The sequence below is a fragment of the Triturus cristatus genome, chromosome 4_1 (genome assembly GCF_964204655.1).
Source record: "Triturus cristatus chromosome 4_1, aTriCri1.1, whole genome shotgun sequence".
Classification (NCBI taxonomy): Eukaryota; Metazoa; Chordata; class Amphibia; order Caudata; family Salamandridae; genus Triturus; species Triturus cristatus.
Window position 1 is genome coordinate 668,432,013 of NC_140585.1, and position 21,007 is coordinate 668,453,019.

At 47.6% G+C, this 21,007-nt stretch overlaps 1 protein-coding gene across 8 annotated transcripts in view; it reads right to left on the reverse strand.

Moving 5' to 3' along the window:
- The window catches only part of PNPLA8 (patatin like domain 8, phospholipase A2), a 440,884-nt gene that overhangs the window by 148,967 nt on the left and 270,910 nt on the right, over window positions 1-21,007 (reverse strand). For all 8 annotated transcript variants that reach the window (XM_085653104.1, XM_085653102.1, XM_085653107.1 and 5 more), the window contains one exon: window positions 743-937. In XM_085653104.1, coding sequence (XP_085509230.1) covers window positions 743-937 — 195 coding nt within the window. The remainder of the gene's footprint in view (window positions 1-742; window positions 938-21,007) is intronic.

Genomic DNA, 21,007 nt, shown 5'->3' on the forward strand with positions numbered 1-21,007 from the left:
CCACCCACTTGAACGAATAATCCACTTTCTCACAGTTTAACCTCACACTTTGTGTCGCAGCTCTCAACTTGTTTAACATTAACACTGGGTATAAGGTTTAAACACACATTTAAGTTATGATGGATCAATTCTTGTGCCTGTCTTATACACTGGGGGTTTTAGCATTTAATTATAATTCCCACCGCTTCTTAGATGTGCGAGTACACACAATTTTGCAAAGAGCGTTCCATTAACTGAAAAGCTGCCTCAGAAGCATATTATGATGATCATATTTCTTTTCCGTGAGTGAGCTTGCACAGGCTCAGAAGAAAAGTGACTGTAGGCATTTCAAGATGAAGGAAAGACATTTTAGGGATCACCTGTTAAAAGGCAAACTTTGTTAAAGAGCTCAAATGTGGGGTCTGGGAGGTTATCAATGTGTACGATTGCAAAGATACTGTCGGGCCTCATGTAGAAATATCCGAGAACCCGGACAAGTACTTGAAAATGTGTACGCATTTCCCCCTGGGAATCCGAGCAAGTGGCATGCCTGTTTGATCCCAGAGATAAGCCTCGATTCTGTGTTCAGTGATCCATAGAGTCAAACCAGGATCTTTTTAGTCACCGGGCAGAACAGCAAGCAACCATCAAGCACGTTTGCTTGAGAAAGAGAGGCTGGCTGGCTGGCTGTCGAGAGCCGGGATTAAAGTGCGTCTGGATCCCCAGTCTGGTATTTTCTTACAAAGACAAGTTACACACGTACTTGATGAAGATCGTTCCCGAGCACGTACTCCTGGAAGTAGCCGGGCGCTGCCGACGATGCTCGGATGGCTTGCCAAAGATTATACTGACATCCCCCCAAGTAGTGAGACTTGACACCCGGCAGATGATTGTAGTTTCTGAACACAAATGCTTTCAGTGGTGTTCCTCTGTTAACGATCGTGCTCACTGCAGAAACCTGGAGGAAAGACAACAGATATTTACTCGATGCGATCACTCAGTTAATTTCACTTTCATGGACAAGAGTGCAGTGTCAATATCATCAAACAAACACTTTCATCTTACTGGAGCTTTGCGATATCTGACACGGCCCGCACCACATTTCTAAGACACTTGAAAGGTCAAAAGAGATTTAGTCCTAAAGATCACCCTTATTTTTATTTATGTTAGGGAGGAAATATCAAGTGGATATTTGGAAATGTTTAAAAAAGCCCAAACTAATGTGAGCTTGCTGAACATGCGCAGCATATTGCAGCTGGAAAATATAACTTTTTGGTTTACATATGTGGATTATATTTTACTAATATAGATTTTGTATAAGGACTGAGCCTGTCCATTTTAAAATGATCTGCCTAGAAAGGAATGACAATGGCCACTTACAATACAAAAAAATGGGCATTCTTTTTATGAAAGTAATTATATTTGGTATATGTATATATGGTGCTGTTCTCACTCACCACTGATGTGCCTGTTCTCCAATGTCAAGGAAAAAGGAGGAGTGTGGAAAAACTAGGCCTGGGTGCTAAATTCCGTTCCGCTTGTGGAATTTGCGGAATTTGGGTAATTTCGCGTTCCGCGGAGAACGCGGAATTGGCCAAAATTTCGCCATCCGCGGCTTAGCGGAATTTTTTGCTAGTTCGCGCTTTCAAAATGCGTGTTTGTGAGATATTTCTCCCCGAGCACACAAACAGCGTTCACGAACAGGAAAAAAGCATCACGAACGGGCGGAACAAGCCATTCCGCGTGTTTGTGGAACTTTTGCGTGCTCACAATGTTTTTTACCGTTTTACGGAGCTTTGCGTAGCGCGACTACCCAAATTCCGCCCGCCCCTACGAAAAACTAGGAAAACACCTGAGCTATGCATGGAACAAAGTGCCGGCAAGGCCACACTTTTCCCATCAAACTACAACGTTAACAGATCATATCTTAGGGAATCTGAGCTTGAGAAAATGACAAAATGTATGTTTAGGAATCCAAAAGTGATGTAATTAAAAATACACAATACATGATTAAAGCATGGTTAAAAATTCTACCAATATCCATGGGGTATAACTTTCAAAATGACTACATGAAAAAGAGGTTACTTACCTTAGGTAACGCCCTTTTTGGTAAAGACTATCTAATCGCCGATTCCTCAATCCTCCTGAGGCGGAAGCCGGGAGTTCTGTTTCACTCAAACCGAAATCACTGCTTTTAAAAACTGTATCTTTGTACTTTTAAGAAGCACTTAGCACCCACTCCCCAGCGCTCACCTGCTAACCCCAATCAGCCGATCCAAGCGCTGTCAGGGACAGGAAACGCCTGCTCGCCGCCATCACTCACCTCGAGGAGCCACGGGACACGCCCACTCCTGTTGGCCACGCCCACCCCTCGCCAGTACAAAAGCGCACCCTGATTGTTGGGACCGCATTGTACCTAAATCCTCCTGAGGCGGAAGCCGGGAGTTCTGTTTCACTCAAACCGAAATCACTGCTTTTAAAAACTGTATCTTTGTACTTTTAAGAAGCACTTAGCACCCACTCCCCAGCGCTCACCTGCTAACCCCAATCAGCCGATCCAAGCGCTGTCAGGGACAGGAAACGCCTGCTCGCCGCCATCACTCACCTCGAGGAGCCACGGGACACGCCCACTCCTGTTGGCCACGCCCACCCCTCGCCAGTACAAAAGCGCACCCTGATTGTTGGGACCGCATTGTACCTAAATCCTCCTGAGGCGGAAGCCGGGAGTTCTGTTTCACTCAAACCGAAATCACTGCTTTTAAAAACTGTATCTTTGTACTTCTAAGAAGCACTTAGCACCCACTCCCCAGCGCTCACCTGCTAACCCTAATCAGCCGATCCAAGCGCTGTCAGGGACAGGAAACGCCTGCTCGCCGCCATCACTCACCTCGAGGAGCCACGGGACACGCCCACTCCTGTTGGCCACGCCCACCACTCCAACGCCCATAAACCTCCCCCATAAAACATGTGCCAGCATAGGGAGCGCAGCGGACGGGCGCAGCGGGCGCGCCGTCAGCGCGCCGAAGGCGCGCCAAAGGCAAGCCCGTCTGGGCCCGTCCGGGCCCAGCCGGCCCTAGGCCCAGCCACTCTGCCCTTTGCAGTCCGTAACGACAGGACTTACACTCGCGCGGACTTATTAGCCTTAAACCCCAACAAACAACCCTCCTGCTCGCGCATCCTGATTGGAGACGCCCAATTCTCCGGCTGTGACCTCTGCGACCCCGCCAATCAGAACACGGCACCCAAGGGCTTGCACCTAGGCCTACTCAACTGCAGGTCGCTCGTGAAACACTCACACGAAGTGAACCTCTTAATCACAAACAATGCCTTAGACATTCTGTTTCTAACAGAAACCTGGCTCACCCCCAGTAGCGGCCCAGACATCGTTCTAGCACTCCCCCCGGGTACGTTATGTGCTCACTGAACAGGCCGGAGGGGAGGGGAGGTGGACTAGCGATAATTCACAAAGACACCCTCACCTGTAGAACATCTGATGGCAACATCAAGGGATACGAAAGCTGCCACTATACAATACAAATCTCCCCAGTTACCTCGCTGTCAGGAACGCTGGTTTATCGCCCGCCAGGCAATCTAGGAGACTTCCCAAACAAAATTATTGACCAGACATCCACTAAATGCACTTCCACCACCAACTACCTATTACTAGGAGACTTGAATGTACATTTCTTGGACCCAGATGACAAGCAGGCCAGTGAACTACTTCAGGATTTCACTTCAATGGGCCTTGACCTCAAAAACCCACAGGCCACTCATGAAAGAGGGCAACTGCTTGATCCTATTCTCTCCAATATCCCCAATCTGAGAACTCTTGACCATATCCCCCTTCCCTGGACGGACCACTTTCTGGTCTCCCTAGTATGGAACTTCATCACTCCGCCCCCCTCACCTCCCAAAACCAGAACGTATACCAGACGATGGCAGAAATTGGAGCCAGACGTTTGGGCAGCCAAACTTAGGGAAAACGCTCCCCACCCCCCCCCACGACACCGTAGCAGGGGATAAAGAATTCAGTACCTGGATTACCCAATCGCTCGACGCTATTCTGCCTAAAACCCACTCCCTGAAACATACTAAGAAAGTTAATCCCTCACTCTGGTATACCCCCGAACTCAACCTTCTGCGTAAGGCCTGCAAAAGGAATGAACGCATCTGGAGGAAGGAAAAAACCAAGGAACAAAAAGAATCATTCCGTACCTCTGTAAAAACCTACAAAAAAGAGCTCCGTAACACCAAAACCAGCTTCTACGAGAACAGAATTAAAAACGCTGCCTGTTCGGCCCATGAAACCTATTCAGTTCTTAAAGAACTCCTCCACGCCCCTGACCCCCCACTTAAACCCCTCGATCCCAAAGAAGCTGAAATTAAATGTAACAACTTAGCCACCTTCTTTGACGAGAAGATTCAAAAAATTCTTCTTACCATACCCCCCCGATCAGGCCCACACAGAGCAGGACCGCACTACCTCCACCACCTTTCCTCCTCCGTTGTTAGCCCACCCCCAACCTTCCCTGGACGCCTTCGGCCCCGTAACAACAGAAGAAGTAGGAGCAACGCTGGCCTCAATCAAAAGTGGCTCACCCCGCGACCCTGCACCCCTCCATGTTCTAAAAAAAGTGTCGAGCACTATCATCCCTCCCCTCACGGCCCTGATCAACTCCTCTCTCTCGGAGGGCATAGTCCCCCCCAGCTGGAAAACGGCCACAGTCAAAGGTCTATTGAAAAAACCCTCTTTAGATCAGCAGGACTTCACCAATTATAGGCCCATATCCCTTCTCCCTGGAAATAGCAAGATCGCAGAGAAGCTGGTAAACAAGCAATTATCGCTTTTCCTAGAAAGTAACAACCTCTTAGCGGTCTCTCAAACAGGGTTCCGTCCAGGTCATGGCACGGACATCGCCCTCCCGGCAGCGGTGGAGAAGGCCAGAAGCATTCTGGACACAGGAGGATCAGTGGCAGTGATCCTCCTGGATCTCAGTGCGGCCTTCGACACTGTAGACCATCCCACCCTAATCCACCGTCTGGGAGAGATCGGACTAAAGGGCACGGCCTTGAAATGGCTAGAATCCTTCTTATCAGGACGCTCCTTCCAGGTGCGGGAAAACGACAGCTGCTCATCCACCTTCCCCCTCCGGTGCGGAGTACCACAGGGCTCATCCCTTAGCCCCACGTTATTCAACGTGTACATGGCCCCACTGGAGAAGAGGGTCAGCTCGTACGGCGTGTCAGTTATCAACTACGCCGACGACACTCAGCTGGTCGTAACCCTTTCACACCCCCACCATGCCCCATCCGATCTCCACAGCTGCCTCTCCGAAGTACACCGATGGATGAATCTTTCCTCACTGAAACTGAATGGGTCCAAGACTGAGATCCTCTTGATGGGCCACAAGGGGCCCTCTCTACCTTCTCACCTCTGGCCCAGTTGCCTAGGTGACCCTCCCGCACCCAAGGAAGAGGTCAAGAGCCTTGGCGTATGGATTGAAAAGGACATGAGCTTCAATACTCAGGCTAAAAGAACGGCAGGGACATGCTTTGGGCTACTCAGAGCATGCAGGAAGATCTTCCCCCTGCTCCCCGACACCGCTAGGAGGCTCCTCATTCAGGGTCTAATCCTGGCAAGATTAGACTACTGTAACGCCATCTACCTGGGAGCCCCCGAAGCCACCCTGAACTCGCTGCAAAAAGTCCAAAACGCCGCCGCCCGCCTACTCACGGGTACACCTGGAAGATCCTCCGCCAGGCCGGCTCTTAAATCCCTCCACTGGCTCCCAGTCAGAGAAAGGGTCGTCTTCAAGGCCCTCTGTCTGGCCCATAAAACCCTCAACAATAACGGCCCCCCTCTTCTCAAAGAACTCCTTACCCCATACAAAGCGGAGAGAGACCTGCGGTCTAGCGCAGAAAATCTTATAGTAGTTCCTAGAGTCAGAAAAGCCAAGACCGGTGGCCGTCGCTTCTCGGTTCACACGGCCAAACATTGGAACCACCTACCACAAAGACTCAGGACAGAACCGAACTACCTCCAGTTCAGAAAAACTCTAAAGACCCTCCTTTTCCCGCAGACATAATTCCATCAGACGGCTGAAACCCATGGAGAAACAGGTCAGCGCTGGGATGCTCCTTGAGTTACTACGCGCTTTATAAAACCATTAAATAAATAAATAAATAAATAAATTTGTAGCAATTCCCTTTTTTGTCAGTAGGCGGTATCATGTGGCTCGACTTCGGAACTGTCCCACCGTGGATGTGACATTTGGGCTTCTAAATCTGCATCATCTCTGCACGTCGACATCAGTTCCTCTTTTCTGTATCTTCCGATGTGGATCCAGAGCAAGCAGTCTATATGCCTAATAGACTTTTTCCCTTTAGGAAAGCATTGTTTTCTTAAAACTTCTTTAAAGTATGCAGATATGGGCCTCAAAACATCAGGTTTTAAACTGCCATGACTCACCAACCTATAGCACAATGTCTGCCTGTCCTTGTCAAAAGTCGATCCGTTGAAGTCGTTCCGAAAGTCGCTCAAGTGAGTGTTACAAACTGAGGTCACAGAGCTTAGGTAAGTTCCGAAAGTCGTACAAGAAATTCCAAAAATCCAAACATGGAATCTCATATATCCCACTACTCGCACCGTTTATAGTCGCGCAATGCTCAGGGTACCCCCAAGCTGTGGAGCCATTCCACTGACGTACTTCTGCTTGATCTTCTCCTTTAGAACACAGCAACAGCGGACTAAATGCGAAAGACCGTGACCAAAATCTTTAGAACCCCACCAGATCCTGTTGGAGCACCTTCGGGCACCAAGTATCCGAGGTGGCTGTCTGTCAGAACCCTATCGATGGACCCGTTCCCCCGAGGCTGATCTTGCCACTCTATCTCCACAAGAGGCTGGTCCCTTCTACCAGCCAGGTGCAACATTCAACGCCGTACATGGCACTGCAACCAACAGCTCCGGCACTCTACTGGACGTCTTTACCGACGTCACTGACGCTAGATATGGATCCAATGGTTTTATCTGATTCGGAAGTTAGCTCCTGCACTCTGGACTGTGGCAGTATGCCGATTCCAACTCAAACATATAACCAGTATGATGACACAGACTGACTAGTGAGGTCATGTTCATGAAGAGGGGAACATATTTGAAGACCTTACAGATGACCGTTGGCCTGGACAACTCACCCGACATTGGTCTATCCTCCCTAGACGAAGCTACAGCAAAGGAGGACTCAGCCTCCTTCGCCACGGTAATCAGGAGTGCGACAGAAGACCTTGACCTTACACTCCCTAGGCATGAAGTAAAAACAAGTGTTCTAACTGAAGTTCCTAATCCAGCACAGATCATTCAAGAATCCTTACTACCTTTTAATGAGGACCTCAGTGATGTGCTGATAGACACTCGGGCGAAACCAGGATCTTGCCCTCCAGTAAATAGGCTAGTGGCGAGACTGCACAGGCCAGCACTGGAGATCCCTAATTTAAGCTCCAGCACCCCACCCTTAAAAGCCTGATGGTACCGGCACTCTACAACAACCTAAATTCCTTCCCTACCACTCCACTAAACAGGGAAGCCAGAATTTATTTTCTTTATTGGGGGGAACCCTCAAACCATCCCTTTTTTAAATAATTGCATTTACCACCCCACAACTTTACCCACTCCTAGACCATAAAATTACCCTTGCAAACCTACCTCTCCCCGTCCCTAGACCTTAAAAATACCATTACCACCCTATATCCTTACTGTGAGAAAGTGCCATCCTTCTTGCATGGTATGCTCCCACTTTTTGCTGAATTGCTGAATGTACTTTGACTGAGTGTGCCCTGGACTCCTGCCAATCAGGTGCCCAGGGCCTATGTTCCTTACCTAAAACCCAAATTGGTAAACCCTGGCCACATGCCAGCCCCTGGTAAATGGCCATAGGTACCCAGGGCCTTGTGACCAGGGAAGGCCTCTAAGGGCTGCAGCACTTATTGTGCCACCCTTAGAGGCCCTGTACCCTAACACAAACACATTGCCCTTGCAGGCTGAGTGTCTGGGTACAAGACAAAACAAACCTACACTGCCCTGGCATACATCAGCCACCCCTCTAACTGGGTGCCCTATGCCAGTGGTGTGGGCACAGGAGCATGAGCCCTGTGCCCCTACAGTACCCATGTCCAGTGCTGCCATTTAAGAGTATATGGTGCTGGGAGCTCGTCAAACACGAACTCCACAGCACCATAATGGCAACACTGAAGACTGAGAAGTTTAGTATCAAACTTCTCAACACATTAAACCGGCACTGATGCCAGTGTGGGATTTAATGTACAAAGCACTACAGAGGGCATCTTAGAGATGCCCCCTGAAACCTAACCTACAATCCACGTCTTGTAAGAGAGGCTGCCACACAGCAGACATGCTGCTGGACCCCTGGGTGGAGAGCCCCCGCTCTCCTGGGCCTGCAACAATGCACATCCTGGGCGAGGTGCTAGGTCTCCTCCCCAGGATGGGCAGGGGGAAGCTTCAAAGGCATGCCGCCTTTGTGAGCTTCTCCAGGCCACTTGCTGTACCCAGCAACTGGCCCCCACCGGTTCTGACCCCCACTCTGGCGGGAAGACTGGCAGGAAACTCCAAGTAAGGACAGGGGATGTGCCAGCCCTGCCAAACCCACCCCTCAGGTGGGGGAGGCGAGGTGAAGCACATCTCCGGGCCCTCGCCATCTTGAAGATGGGGAGCCCTACCCAATCAGGACTAGGCCACTGCCCCCCTCCCGCAGGAGAGTGGCAGGATAGGGGGTGTACCCACCCCAGGACAGGGACCCAGTGGTCCCTGCCCTTTACCTACCTGTAACGCCCTTAAATTTAGTATTTAGGGGCACCCTGAACCTTCCTTCCTCAGATTCCAGATTCTAAAACAGCAAAGAAGATCAAGAAGAAAGAAGACCTGCCGTGCAGCTGCTAAGAAGAGGAAGACACCAACTGCTTTGGCCCCAGCCCTACCGGCCTGTCGACCCTCGAACCTGCTCCTGCTAAATCCCGGCACCTCCTGTGGCCAGCAGCCTCACAAACCCCAGAGGACCTGGCTACCTTGTGACTCTGAGCACCTGGGACTCCCACAAGCAGTGGCTCTGCTCAAAGCAAGTATCTAACCCCTGGCATCAGCCCGGAACCACAAACCCTGCACACTCTGCACCCGCCAAGCCTGGCCTGTGCCGGAGTGGACCAAGACCCCGAGGACGTCCCCCCGGCGACTGTGACCCCGAATCCGGCACCCAAGGACCCACCTCGACGCTCCTGACAACGCCTGCAGCCTCAGAACCAGGGACCCCCCCAACCGCGTTCAACAGAGGGTAAGATTTCCCGACACCAAAAGGCACCCCTGTTCCCGGCGCCCTGCTGCCCCCTGTTCCTGACTCCTGGGTACCCACCTATCCTCCAACTACCCAACTTACCTCTCGAAGTGGTGGTGGCACCTGAAGAATCTTCGTCCCAGAGCTTGCAGCCTTTGTTCGTCCTCGAGCTTTTCCATAGCAGACCATTGAGCGCCCGAAGGCTCAAAAGCACCCTGCACCCAGCCGCCCGAGTGGCACTGGCAGTGCAACTTCTAATCCTATCTACTTCCCCATTTGCCCTGAGCAAGTGACCAGGAGCCCAGCTCCCACAGCCGCGTGGCTTGCTAGTCAGCAGCCTCCAACCAAGGGCCCCCTGCCTTCCATAGGATAACATTGGGCCTAACTCACTCTGCACCCGGCTGCCCCTGTGTCCTGCTGAGGGTGCAACAACTGTACTTACCTGACACTTGGAGACCCCTGAGTCTATGCCCAGAACCTTAACTCTGCCAGTCGAGTACTTACCCAAAAGCCGATAACTCACTTTACTTCCATAGGGTAACATTGACTGGTTTCTCTTGAAATTTCTTTTAAGTGTGGAGTTTCTAAACTTTAAAATATTCCCCTAAAATCAACCGAGTCACGAAAACGGAAATACTCACCTGCTATTAGGAGAGATCCCAGTGCTGGATCTTGGTGCCCAGCACTGACCCTGAAAAGTACTTACGACCATACTTACCACTAACTCAATTTTCTCCCATAGGACTGTTTTTCTGTGATATTTCTTCTAAGTGTCGATTTTTGCAAACTACAAATATTCTCTAAAAATCGTACCAACTGTGAAAACGTAATTACTTACCTGTTTTAGATAGATGCCCCAGTACTGAGCCTAGGAGCCCAGCACTGGATTACAAAAGTAACGAGAACATACTTTACCCGTAACTTGAATTTTCTTCCTTAGGAAACCATTGACTGTTTTTCTGTGAAATTTCTTCTAAGTGTCGATTTTGCAAACTTATAAATTTTCCTTAAAAATCGCGTGAGTAACTTAAACGCAGTTTCTCAACTGCTTACAGGTGGTACACTAGTCCTGGATCTAGGATCCAACACTGACCTAGAAAAAGTAACCATAATCCCACTTACCCGCTAAGTGAATTTCCTTACATAGGATAACATTGATAATTTGATTAGAAAAAGTTTCTGTCAACTTTTAAAATAGCAAAATATTGTTAAAAAATCACAACAGTAACTAAAACGAAGGTACTCACTTGTTTCCAAGAACTGTCCCAGGACTGAATCTAGGATCCAGTCCTGGAGTTAGGAAAGTAATCCTGAAAGTAATCAATTGCACATAACTTAAAATTCCCATTTGTATTATTGTGTTTGAAATTGTGTTGCCTATTGCAACAAACTAACTATTACCTGCAAAAGTCAATTGCCTATTGCAAAGTATTTAACTAAAGCATCTCATTCTGAGAAAGTATATTTTGATACCTATTGTTGGTTCTAAAATAAAACAACCATATATTTTTTTACAAACCATTGGCCTAGAGTTCATTTCTTGAGTGTGTGAGACCATTTGCTGACTGAGTGTGTACAACAAATGCTTTACACTGTCCTCTGATACTGCCTTACTGCTCGACCAAGCTACCTCTGTAGAGAGTAAGGTTATATCTAACTTTAACCTCTGCCAAACCTCTGGGGATTGTGGACTCTGTACACACTGTACCTATTTGGGAACAGTATATACAGAGCCACTTTCTTACACTTACCCACCCCTAAATCCAAATAATACCCTTAAAACTGTATACCCTACACATCCAAAATCCTAAAATACCCTTACAACCCAATACCCTTACCTACCCCTAAAAATACCATTACCTTCCCAACCTGTAACCACCCCTACAATTTCTCTTACCACCCTATACCCTTACACATCCCTAAACTCTAAAAAATACTCTTACCAACCGATACCCCTACTAACTCCTAAACCCTAAAACTACCCTTACCACTCTATACCCCTATCCACCCAAAACACTACAAAATACCTTTACCACTACCCACCGACTTTGTACCCCTACCCACCCCATAACCCTAATATTAGCCTTACCAACCTATACCCCTACCCACCCCTAAATCCTAAAAATACACTTACCACCCTATACCAGTGCCCACCCTTAAACCTTAGAATTACCCTTACCACCCTATACCCCAGCCCATTCAAAACAATAGAAATACCCTTACCACCCTATACCCTTACCAACCGCTAAAATTACCTTTACCTTTACCAACCTATACCCCCTTTGATGCTACAACCAAATTCATTCATCTGATGTGCAGCAGTCCATCATGGACATGCCCTCTCCTAACTGAAAACTTTGGAGCGAAGGCTGACTCTGCCCTGGAGACATTTAAAGAGAGCTAGGTCAATGCCCGTTCCCTGGGGCTAACTCAGTCAGTTCGGCAGTTAACTTAGCAACAGCTGCCTTTTCGAGGTTTTGGCAGGGGACATCAGCAGAGGTGTTGTCGGTTTCTTGCATGGCCCATTGTCATTTTCCCTGTATTTACCTAATTGTGTGCATTGTAGGCTGCTTTCATTTTTGCACACGTTACCATTTGACACACTTGTTTTTGTGCCACAGTGTATATTCATATGGCACTTGCACATGTTTTCGTATTGTATTATTTTCCTGGGATTTGGTCTGAACACGATAGACAAGGTCAAACAACATCCCTTGGTATTCTCTTTGGTCAGACACTAGCACCTAAATACAGCAAGAGAATGCAGCTGCTGTTTGTGAGCACACATGTCTTGTCATAAAACTGAAGACAAGGGTTCTGAAAACACACACACTGAGGGAGGGTCCTGAGGCAAAAGTGCTGCATCAGCTGAGATGTACAACATCCACCTATCTATGCTAAGGAACGCGGTCTGCCACTAATCCAAGAGATCTATTCTATAAAATCCTTTAGCAGCAGTAGAAAAAGTGGGGGGAGGATAAGGCTAATCTGTATTATAATATGACAGGGCTTTTTATGGTATATGGTTTGTTAACCATGATAATGATATTCATGGTATACTTTGGTTTTCTAATAGTGGCACAAATACTGAATCTTGGAGCATGATAGTTTAAATAAATATTATGAACTTCCACCATGTCTCTTGTTTATCTTATTGTGGACAGGTACGAGTGAGTGAGCAAAAGGGTGTGTCCTGTTACCTCAATCCCCGAGAGGATCGAGAGTGTTGTGGTCTGGGGTGCCAACTCACTAGTTTCTCTGGAAAAGTTAGAAGGGCAAGTGAGGCACTATAGCTCATAAATACTGAGGTGGTATATAGACTCAGTCCCTACATGCTGATGCTCTATGGCCCTGTAAGAACCGGGATTCCCTAGTTGGCTGAGGTAGGTACCTTAGGCCAAGTAGAGACCCTCGCTTCCACGTCAGGGAAAGGAAGGACACATTATCAGATAACCCCTGCTCACCCCCTTGGTAGCTTGGCAAGAGCAGCCAGGCTGATCTTCAAGGCAAATGTGTAAAGTATTTACAACCACACTCCCAGTGACCCAATGGTGACACCACAAAAGGACTCCACACGAGATTCATATAAAAACAAGTATAAGTTTATATAAAAAGATATATACGATAAGACCACACGATAAAAATCCAACATATGCGTATTTGTAATATACCTCCTGGCCAGTTACTAGGTCAGCCAGCTCTTGTATGTTCTGGCCGTATTATTGAGCAATTCTAGGTGATCCTATGCAGTCCTAATGCAAGGCTATGCAGTCCGTAATGCAAGAATCAGGCACTTTGCAATGTAAAAATAATGCAGTTTGTGATGCAAACCAATGCAATTCGTAATACAACCATCAGGCAGTTCTTTATGCAGAAATAATGTAATGCGTAATGCAACAATCAGGTAGTACGTTCTGCAAACGAATGCAATTCGTAATACAACCATCAGGTAGTGTGTAATGCAGAATTAATGCAATGTGGATTCAGTCAGTCTCATTTGCATTCAGCCGCAAACTCTCCTTACAGGGAGGATCACAAGGGAGTGCAAATACAGTACTCATTCTCACTTTCCTGTGCTCTTATATGTTCAGCTGAATGCGCCGGTTACGCCGTTACCCAATACCTGCCAGCCCTTTTCTCGCCTCTCACTTGTGAGCGCTTTATGGGGAACAGGAACCAAATTAAATGTCCTTTGAATGCTGTATTTGCACACTCAGCTTAAATTAACAAAACAGGCCGATGGCTGATTGAATGCCTGAAGTGCTTCTGATTGTAATGTTCGTTCCCCTACTGTCACCTGGGGTATGAGCGGTACAGTTGATTTACCAACTCCCTTTTGTTCCATTGTGCTCAGCATACTTGAATTATTTGTCATGCTATAGGGTGAGCTGCTTCCACACCACACGATGGGCAACCCACTGAACAAAGGTAGCTTGCACAATAGTCACTCAGCTCCACCTAAAGACTTCTCCACCGACCAAGTGGCGATGCGCCACGGCCTTAGTGCAAGTCTATTTTTAGAAAACTTGCACAAGCTAACAGCTAAAAGACAGGACTTGCAGTTTCTGTTTCACAGCACTTATGACATGGCTAGGCTGTCATATTTAAGGCATATGTTGATTTTGAAAGGAAAGAAATGAAGGCCTATGGAGTGGGACTGTTTTTGGATGTAGGACTTGAGCTTGCGGGATTTGGGAGCGACCAGTGATGTGAAGGACAAGGTGCATAAAGAATTGTTGGAGTTGAAAAAGGGATTTTGGAAACAAGTAGCAGATTAGAAAAGTGGACAGAAAAGCAGTTCGATGTCATTGGGGTTTCTCCTTGCATTCCTGTGGCAAGTGCACAACCAGAGGATGAGGGGGAGGAAACAGACCCAGTGCTAGAGGACATAATAATGGGTAGGATCAGTGCTTAATTTGAGCCGGTGGTTTCCGGTGCTTGGCGCCGGCACTTAATTCTCAGCACCGGGGCCTGTGACAGTCTGTCACAAGGTTGTGTTGTCTGGCTAACTTAGAGATGAACATAACAGTTAATTATTACCTCAATATACTTTAAAATTGCATATTACCTACAACCCAAGCCACTCTTATAGGTTTGGGGGCCTGATATAGTCCGAACTGTCACACTTGTAGGAGTGGTAATGTTAGTACTTGTGTTGTTACTATCATTGGCGGCCCTGGCTGGGGCAATGTGTGATACAAGGTGCAGTTGCCTCCTGAGGAGAGCCCTGGCACTTATTTTTATACAAATTAAGCACTGGACAGGATGGGAAGCCCACCATCGGCTACCCTTCCAACAGGTTGTGCGCAGGAGCTCTCCTCCTCAGGCACAGAACCGACTAAGCTAACTTCGGCTGAAGAGGCAGAAAATCGGGCTCTGGCGCAGAGACTCGTAAATGAGGAAGTAGGAAAAATAGATCTTGATAACATTTCAAACATTCTTTCCCTTGCAATAGTAAGAGAGGAAGTAACATGCACAGCCCTCAAAATGAACACATTTTGAGGGCTTCCAAATACGCTTGCGTTTTGGAGGGTTGTAGATGGGACTTGGACAGATTTACTGTGAATCCCAGATCGTGGAGCAGCTGCACTGTTGTGTGAGTATGTTGTGGACAGTATGCTTGCGAGCTGGCTTTTATGAGCCAGTCGTCTAAGTATGGGAAGACTTGAATGTGTTGTCTTCGTAGATTAGCTGCGACTACTGCTAGGCATTTGGTGAAAACCCTGGGAACAGAAGTGACTCTGAATGGGAGTACTATGAATTGGTAATATTGCCCCGCTACCACAAACCTGAGGTATTTGTGGTGAGCAGGGTGTATCGGGATGTGGAAGTAGGCGTTCTTTAAATCCAAAGTGGACAGAAAGTCACCTTGCTGAAAGAATGGGAGTACTTGTTGGAGTGCACCATATGAAAGTGATCCGATTGGATGTATAGATTGAGGTCACGGAGGTCTAGTATAAGCCTGAGAGAGCCGTTTTTTTGGGGAATTAAGAAGGACAGGGATTATACACTCGCCCCTTGATACTGTAATGGGACTGGTTATATAGCTCCTTTTTGTAACAGAGAGAACTTCTTGTTTGAGAAGGTTGAGATGTTCTTGTGACATTGTATGTGATCTTGGAGAAATGTTTGGGGGAGTGTCTGTAAGTTCCAGGCAATAACCATATTGGATAATTTGTAGAACCCATATGTCTGAGGTGATTGAATTCCAGACGGGTAGAAATTGGGAGAAACGTCCCCCGACTGGAGTGGAATGATCGGGGGTAGAGGAGGAAAGTCACTGTCTGGTGTTTACAGGGGAAGTGCTTTTTGAGTTGCCTTTGCCACTTCCCTTGCCATTTTTCCCTCTAAATCCTTCCCTAAAGTAACCTCTTAAGGAGGGCGATTGATTATTGCCCTTGTAAGGGGAGGAGGGATTCTCTGATGAAGTGGTTTTGGAGCCACCCCTGTAAAAGGAGCGAAGAAAGGATCCCCGATTGGAAGAGAGTTGCAAAGCCCCCATGGATTTTGCGACCTCAGTATCTTTTTTCATCTTCTCTAGAGAATTGTCCACTGTAGGACCGAAGAGGTGCTCTTTATCAAAGGGTTGGTTTAAAAAAGAGGCTTGGACCTCGGGTTTGAACCCCGAAATTCTGAGCCAAGAATGTCTGCGTAGCAATAAACTGGTGTTGACTGTGCGGGCTGCTGTGTCTGCTGCGTATTGGAAATTAATTTCCCCTTCTGAATTAGGTCATTGGCTTTGTGCTCGTCGGGTAAAAACTGCCTTAACTTTTCTAGTTCATCATAATGAGCTCTGTCGTAGCGAGCTAAGAGAGCTAGTTCATTTGCAATTCGCGAGTGATTGGCTGCATGTGATGCTATTCTTTTGCCCGACGCATCAATTAATTTGGACTCCTTATCAGGAGGAGGGACATCTTCTATAGTTTGTGAGTTTGCTCGTTTGCGAGCGTTGGAGACTACAAGGGAGTCTAATGGAAGTTGACCCTTGATGTAAGTGAGGTCGGTAGGTGCTGGCCTATACTTTTTCTCAAATCTGGGCGTGGTAATTCTTGCCCGCACAGGGTCTTTAAAAATCTCGTCAGTATGTTTAAGCATTCCCTTAAGCATAGGTAGTGTCTGTGTTGATCTCTGAGAGGAACTTAAGGTCTCAAATAGAAAACCCTCTTCAAGAGCCTCTTTGTGTAGTTCCACCCCATGGCATTGAGCAGCCCTATTAAGTAGCTCTATATACCCTATGTTATCATCAGGGGGTGAGGGTTTGGAAGGATATATATCCGGATCATTGTCTGTGATCTGATCTGTATTATAGCCCTCCCAGGGGTCATTAATGTCCTGTGGCCTATTTTCATCCCCATCCCCTTCATCTTGTGGATTGGGTGATTGAGGTTGTGGGGTATTCGTGGGTGTGATGAGCACATTTGGGTCAATGGGTGAAAGAGGTGTAATGGCGGGGGGAGAAGGGTTAGTACCCACATTCTTGCATTTCAAAGGAATGTGGTAGTCCTCTTGTAAGTCAATTTTTCTTTTCTCTGGCATTTTCACATGAATATATCCAGTATCTGGATGGATAACTAGTTATTTTTGTTTCAGATCAGTGTTTGCAGATGGAATGTCGACACAAGGCTCATTGGATGGGACAGTCTGTTTCCCTTTAAGTGCCGTACTTTTCGGCGTCGAAAGTTTCGGCTCCAAAGCTTTCGTCTCTGAAGATTTAGTATTCAGTAGCGTGGGAATGGCCACAACGACGTGTTTCGATTTCGATGCTGAAGGTTTCGGTTCGGCATCGGCATGGGGCCGACGCGATCCCAAGACATAAAGGCTTTAATTTGCATTTCAGTGCCGGGCCAGAAGGTGGGGCGTTCGAAACATTTTCTCGGTGCCAACCTTGGCCCAAGGGCAGAGGAAGGACCGGAGCGTTTTTCTTTGACAAGTGTTGGGGCATGGGAAGTCTGTACTCGCGGTACGCTGACCCTATGTCACTTGCTCTTGTTCTTCCATGTCGGAGTCGGCTTCGGATACAGAGATGTGTTCCAGTTCTTCTTCGGCTCCTTGTGAGTGGAATTCTTACTGGTCGGAATCTTCACCGAAGATGTCTGGTGCGGAGCCGCTTCGTTGGTGCATTTCGTGATGTCGAGCCCGACGGTCACGAAGCATCTTCTTGGATCTAAACAATCGGCATGCGTCGCAGTCTTGTTTGTTATGTTCCGGGGATAGACAGAGATTGCACACTTCGTGCAAGTCGGTGTGCGGAAACTTAGCACGACACCAAGGACAGAATTTGAATGGAGTGCTTTCCAACGACTGCTAGCGAGCCAAACGCGGGTAGGCCCAACGGCCCTGCACGAATCTTCTGATCGAATACTTTGACTCAAAACAATACGCGGAAAATGGGAAACGCGATCGAGAAACAATACTGTCGAGGGTAGAGGATTGCGCGTCGAGGGGAACCCGAGAAACGATGTCGAAAAGTAGCGCCGTAATTCCCATCCAAACTTGATGGCGGAAAAAAACTATCTAACAATGGAGTCGATGCCTATGCGTACTATCACCCTCAAAGGACGAGTCACCTACCTCGTGACTGGAAAAGACTTCTACGAAGAAAAAAAGTGCAAACATCCGGACCCAACACTAGATGACAGGCTATGCAAAGCATGTGATCTACAGCTCACAGGCCTCGAACCTTCATTTTCAGCAGATATTGATCTGTGAATTTGCTAGGCAGGGACCTGCTTTGCAAATTATAGTGCACCATCCACTGCACACCATTGGGAATCTTCCTGGTAAGTAAGGCAAATGGACTAATGTTACAGGCATTTATTGAATGTGACGAGCAAGTGATACCGCAAGAACTGAGAGACTGCGTCCCGCACCATGTCTGGGCAAAGAACAACAATGACGTGGGGAAAATACTAGATTATCCAGCGGTACAGATTAAGCTAATGCCACGGGCGCCACTGCCTCACGTTCCCCAGTACAACATTTCTAAGCAGGGAGAAGCAGGTATAGCCCCAGTAAGAAAGGACCTTTTTCAGCAGGGCATAATAAAAGAAATATGCTCTAGCCCATGCAACACCTCAATATTGCCTGGGAAGAAAGCTTCCAAGGGCCGGGATGGGGCCCGAGTGAACAGGTTTACGCAGGACCTCCCCGAATTGATCAAAGTAGTGATAACTTCATTTCCTGCAGTCCCTAACCCATCCACCATCCCGTCCAACATCCCAGTTACAGCCACCCACTTTATTGTGTTGGACCTTAGCGCTGCCTTCTTCATTGTTCCTCTGCACCGCAATAGCCAATATCTCTTTGGGTTCTCATTCAGACAAAATACACAGAGTCACCATGCCTCTTTTCTAATGCCTTGAGGACGGATTTAGATTCCCTTGAACTGCCAGGGGTCTCCCCCTTGATCCAGCACATAGATGACCTACTGTTAGCCTTACCCTCACAGGCAGTCTGTATGGAAGACCCTCCTCTGTCACCTAGCACTCAAGGGCTACAAGGTGTCCCAAAGAAACTGCAGTTCTGCCTTACAACGGTACGGTACTTGGGCCACGAATTGTCCAAAGGGATATACAAATTATTACCTGACAGAATTTCCACCATTACACATTATCCCGACCACAGAAAGAGGTTCGGGCTTTCCTAGGGGTGGCGGGCTACTGCAGGCACTGAATACCAAATTTGTCCTTGATTGCCCATCCACAGCAAGCTCTAACTCACAAGGATGCCCTAGACCTTGTAAAATGGTCCCATGATTGCAACAAGGCATTCTATACCCTGAAACATGAGTTACGTGTGGCACTAGCACTGGGTTTGCCAGATTACAGCAAAGAATTCCACCTGATAGGTCATGTAAAAGGAGTGTGTTCACTGGGGGTTTTGACACATAAACATGGATCCTTCTACCGCCCAGTGGCCTACTACTCTACCACTCTAGACTCCCTTGTGGCAGCTCTCTCGCCATGCCTGTGGCCAGTAGTGGTGGCAGTCCTGGTGGTAGAACAAACAGAGAATGTGGTACTAGCACACACCTTGGTCTTACACCCTGTTGACAACAACAAAGACACAGCACCTTACCAATGCATGCCTCACTAGATATGAATTAACATTGTTGGTACCACACATTGTCATTAAAAGGTGAACCACTCTGAACCCTGCCTGCCTACTACCCACTGAGTGTGATAATGATGACCCAACAATTGATGATGCTTTCCATGACTGTGCACTTGCGATTCGCAGACACACTATGGTATGACCAGACCTAAGGGACACATCATTCCGAGATGCTGAAGAGGATCTGTTTGTTGATGGCTCATGTCTCAGAGATAACACATCAACAGTGCAGATTTCCTACGCGATGGGCACAGCTAGAGGGAGCTTGCAAGAGGGAGCAAGGCTTTCAGCAGTCAAAAGTGCCCAAGCAGTAAGACTAATGGCACTGACAAGGGCATGCGAACGGGCACAGGGAAAAACAGTGAACATATACACGGACAGCCAGTATGCCTGTGGAGTAGCCCATGATTTTGGGCAGTCTTTGCAATGAGGGGATTCCTCACCTCAGCAGTTCAACAAATAGAGCATGCACCACTGATTGAGCACCTTCAGCAGGCCTGCTATTGCCAAAGAAAGTAGCTATACTAAAATGTGCAGCACACACTTTTTCCAAGGACTATGTTTCAAGAATAAATGCGTTCATTGATGGGGAGGCTAGGAGAGTAGCATCCACAGGTTCTGAACTTGCAATGGTCCAGATCACCTCAACCCCACAGGTGAAACACATAAAGGACAATTCTATGTATTTTGACCCAAAATACATTCAGGAACAGGCAGGGGTAGAGTAACAGAATGAGGAGAAGAAAGGAGGATGTGTGCAGACCGAAGAGGGATTGTGGACGGCCCTAATGGTAAAATATGTATGCCAATGTCAATGCTTTCTTTCATGGCCCACCTCTTTCATGGTCCTTCACATGTGGGACATGATGGAAGGATTTTTTGTCGTACAGCACACAGTTCCGCCACACTGCAGAGTGCCTATGCAGACAATGCACTTTCCACCTCCACACGGACCTTTTGAATGCCTACAGCTTGATTTCATTGACATGCCTCCTGTTTAAAAATATAAGTATGTGTTGGGTCATCCTGTGCATGTTTAGCAAATGGACTGAGGCATACCAAGCAAAGAACTGTGATGCACAAACTGTTGCTAAATGCCCTTTGAAGTAACTGATCCCACGCTTCGGGGTCCCCATGCTTTTGAGCTCTGACAACGGACCAGCATGTCATTGGGGGAACATGCAGAGGGCTAGGGGCCGGCCAGAAACTACATTGTGCATATCACCCACCAGCAGCAGGGGCGGTTGAAAGAAGAAATGGTGTGTTGAAAAATAAAATAGGGAAGATCTTTGCATCCATCGAACTGTCCCAGACTGATACACTGCCATTAGCTTTGTTGTCTATGAGCAACACCTCTCACAAGAGTCACACAAACTGAGTCCACATGAGATCCTGCTTGCCCGTCGAATGCACATCCCAGGCCACATGTCTATTGTTCCTCTGTCATTATCTGATGATTTGCTCTTGCAATACTGTAAATACCTAACAGAGACACTGTGTTATCTTCATCGCTAGTTGCTGCAGGCCCTCCCTGAAGCAGACACACCGCCAGCTCATGGGCTCCAGCCAGGCGA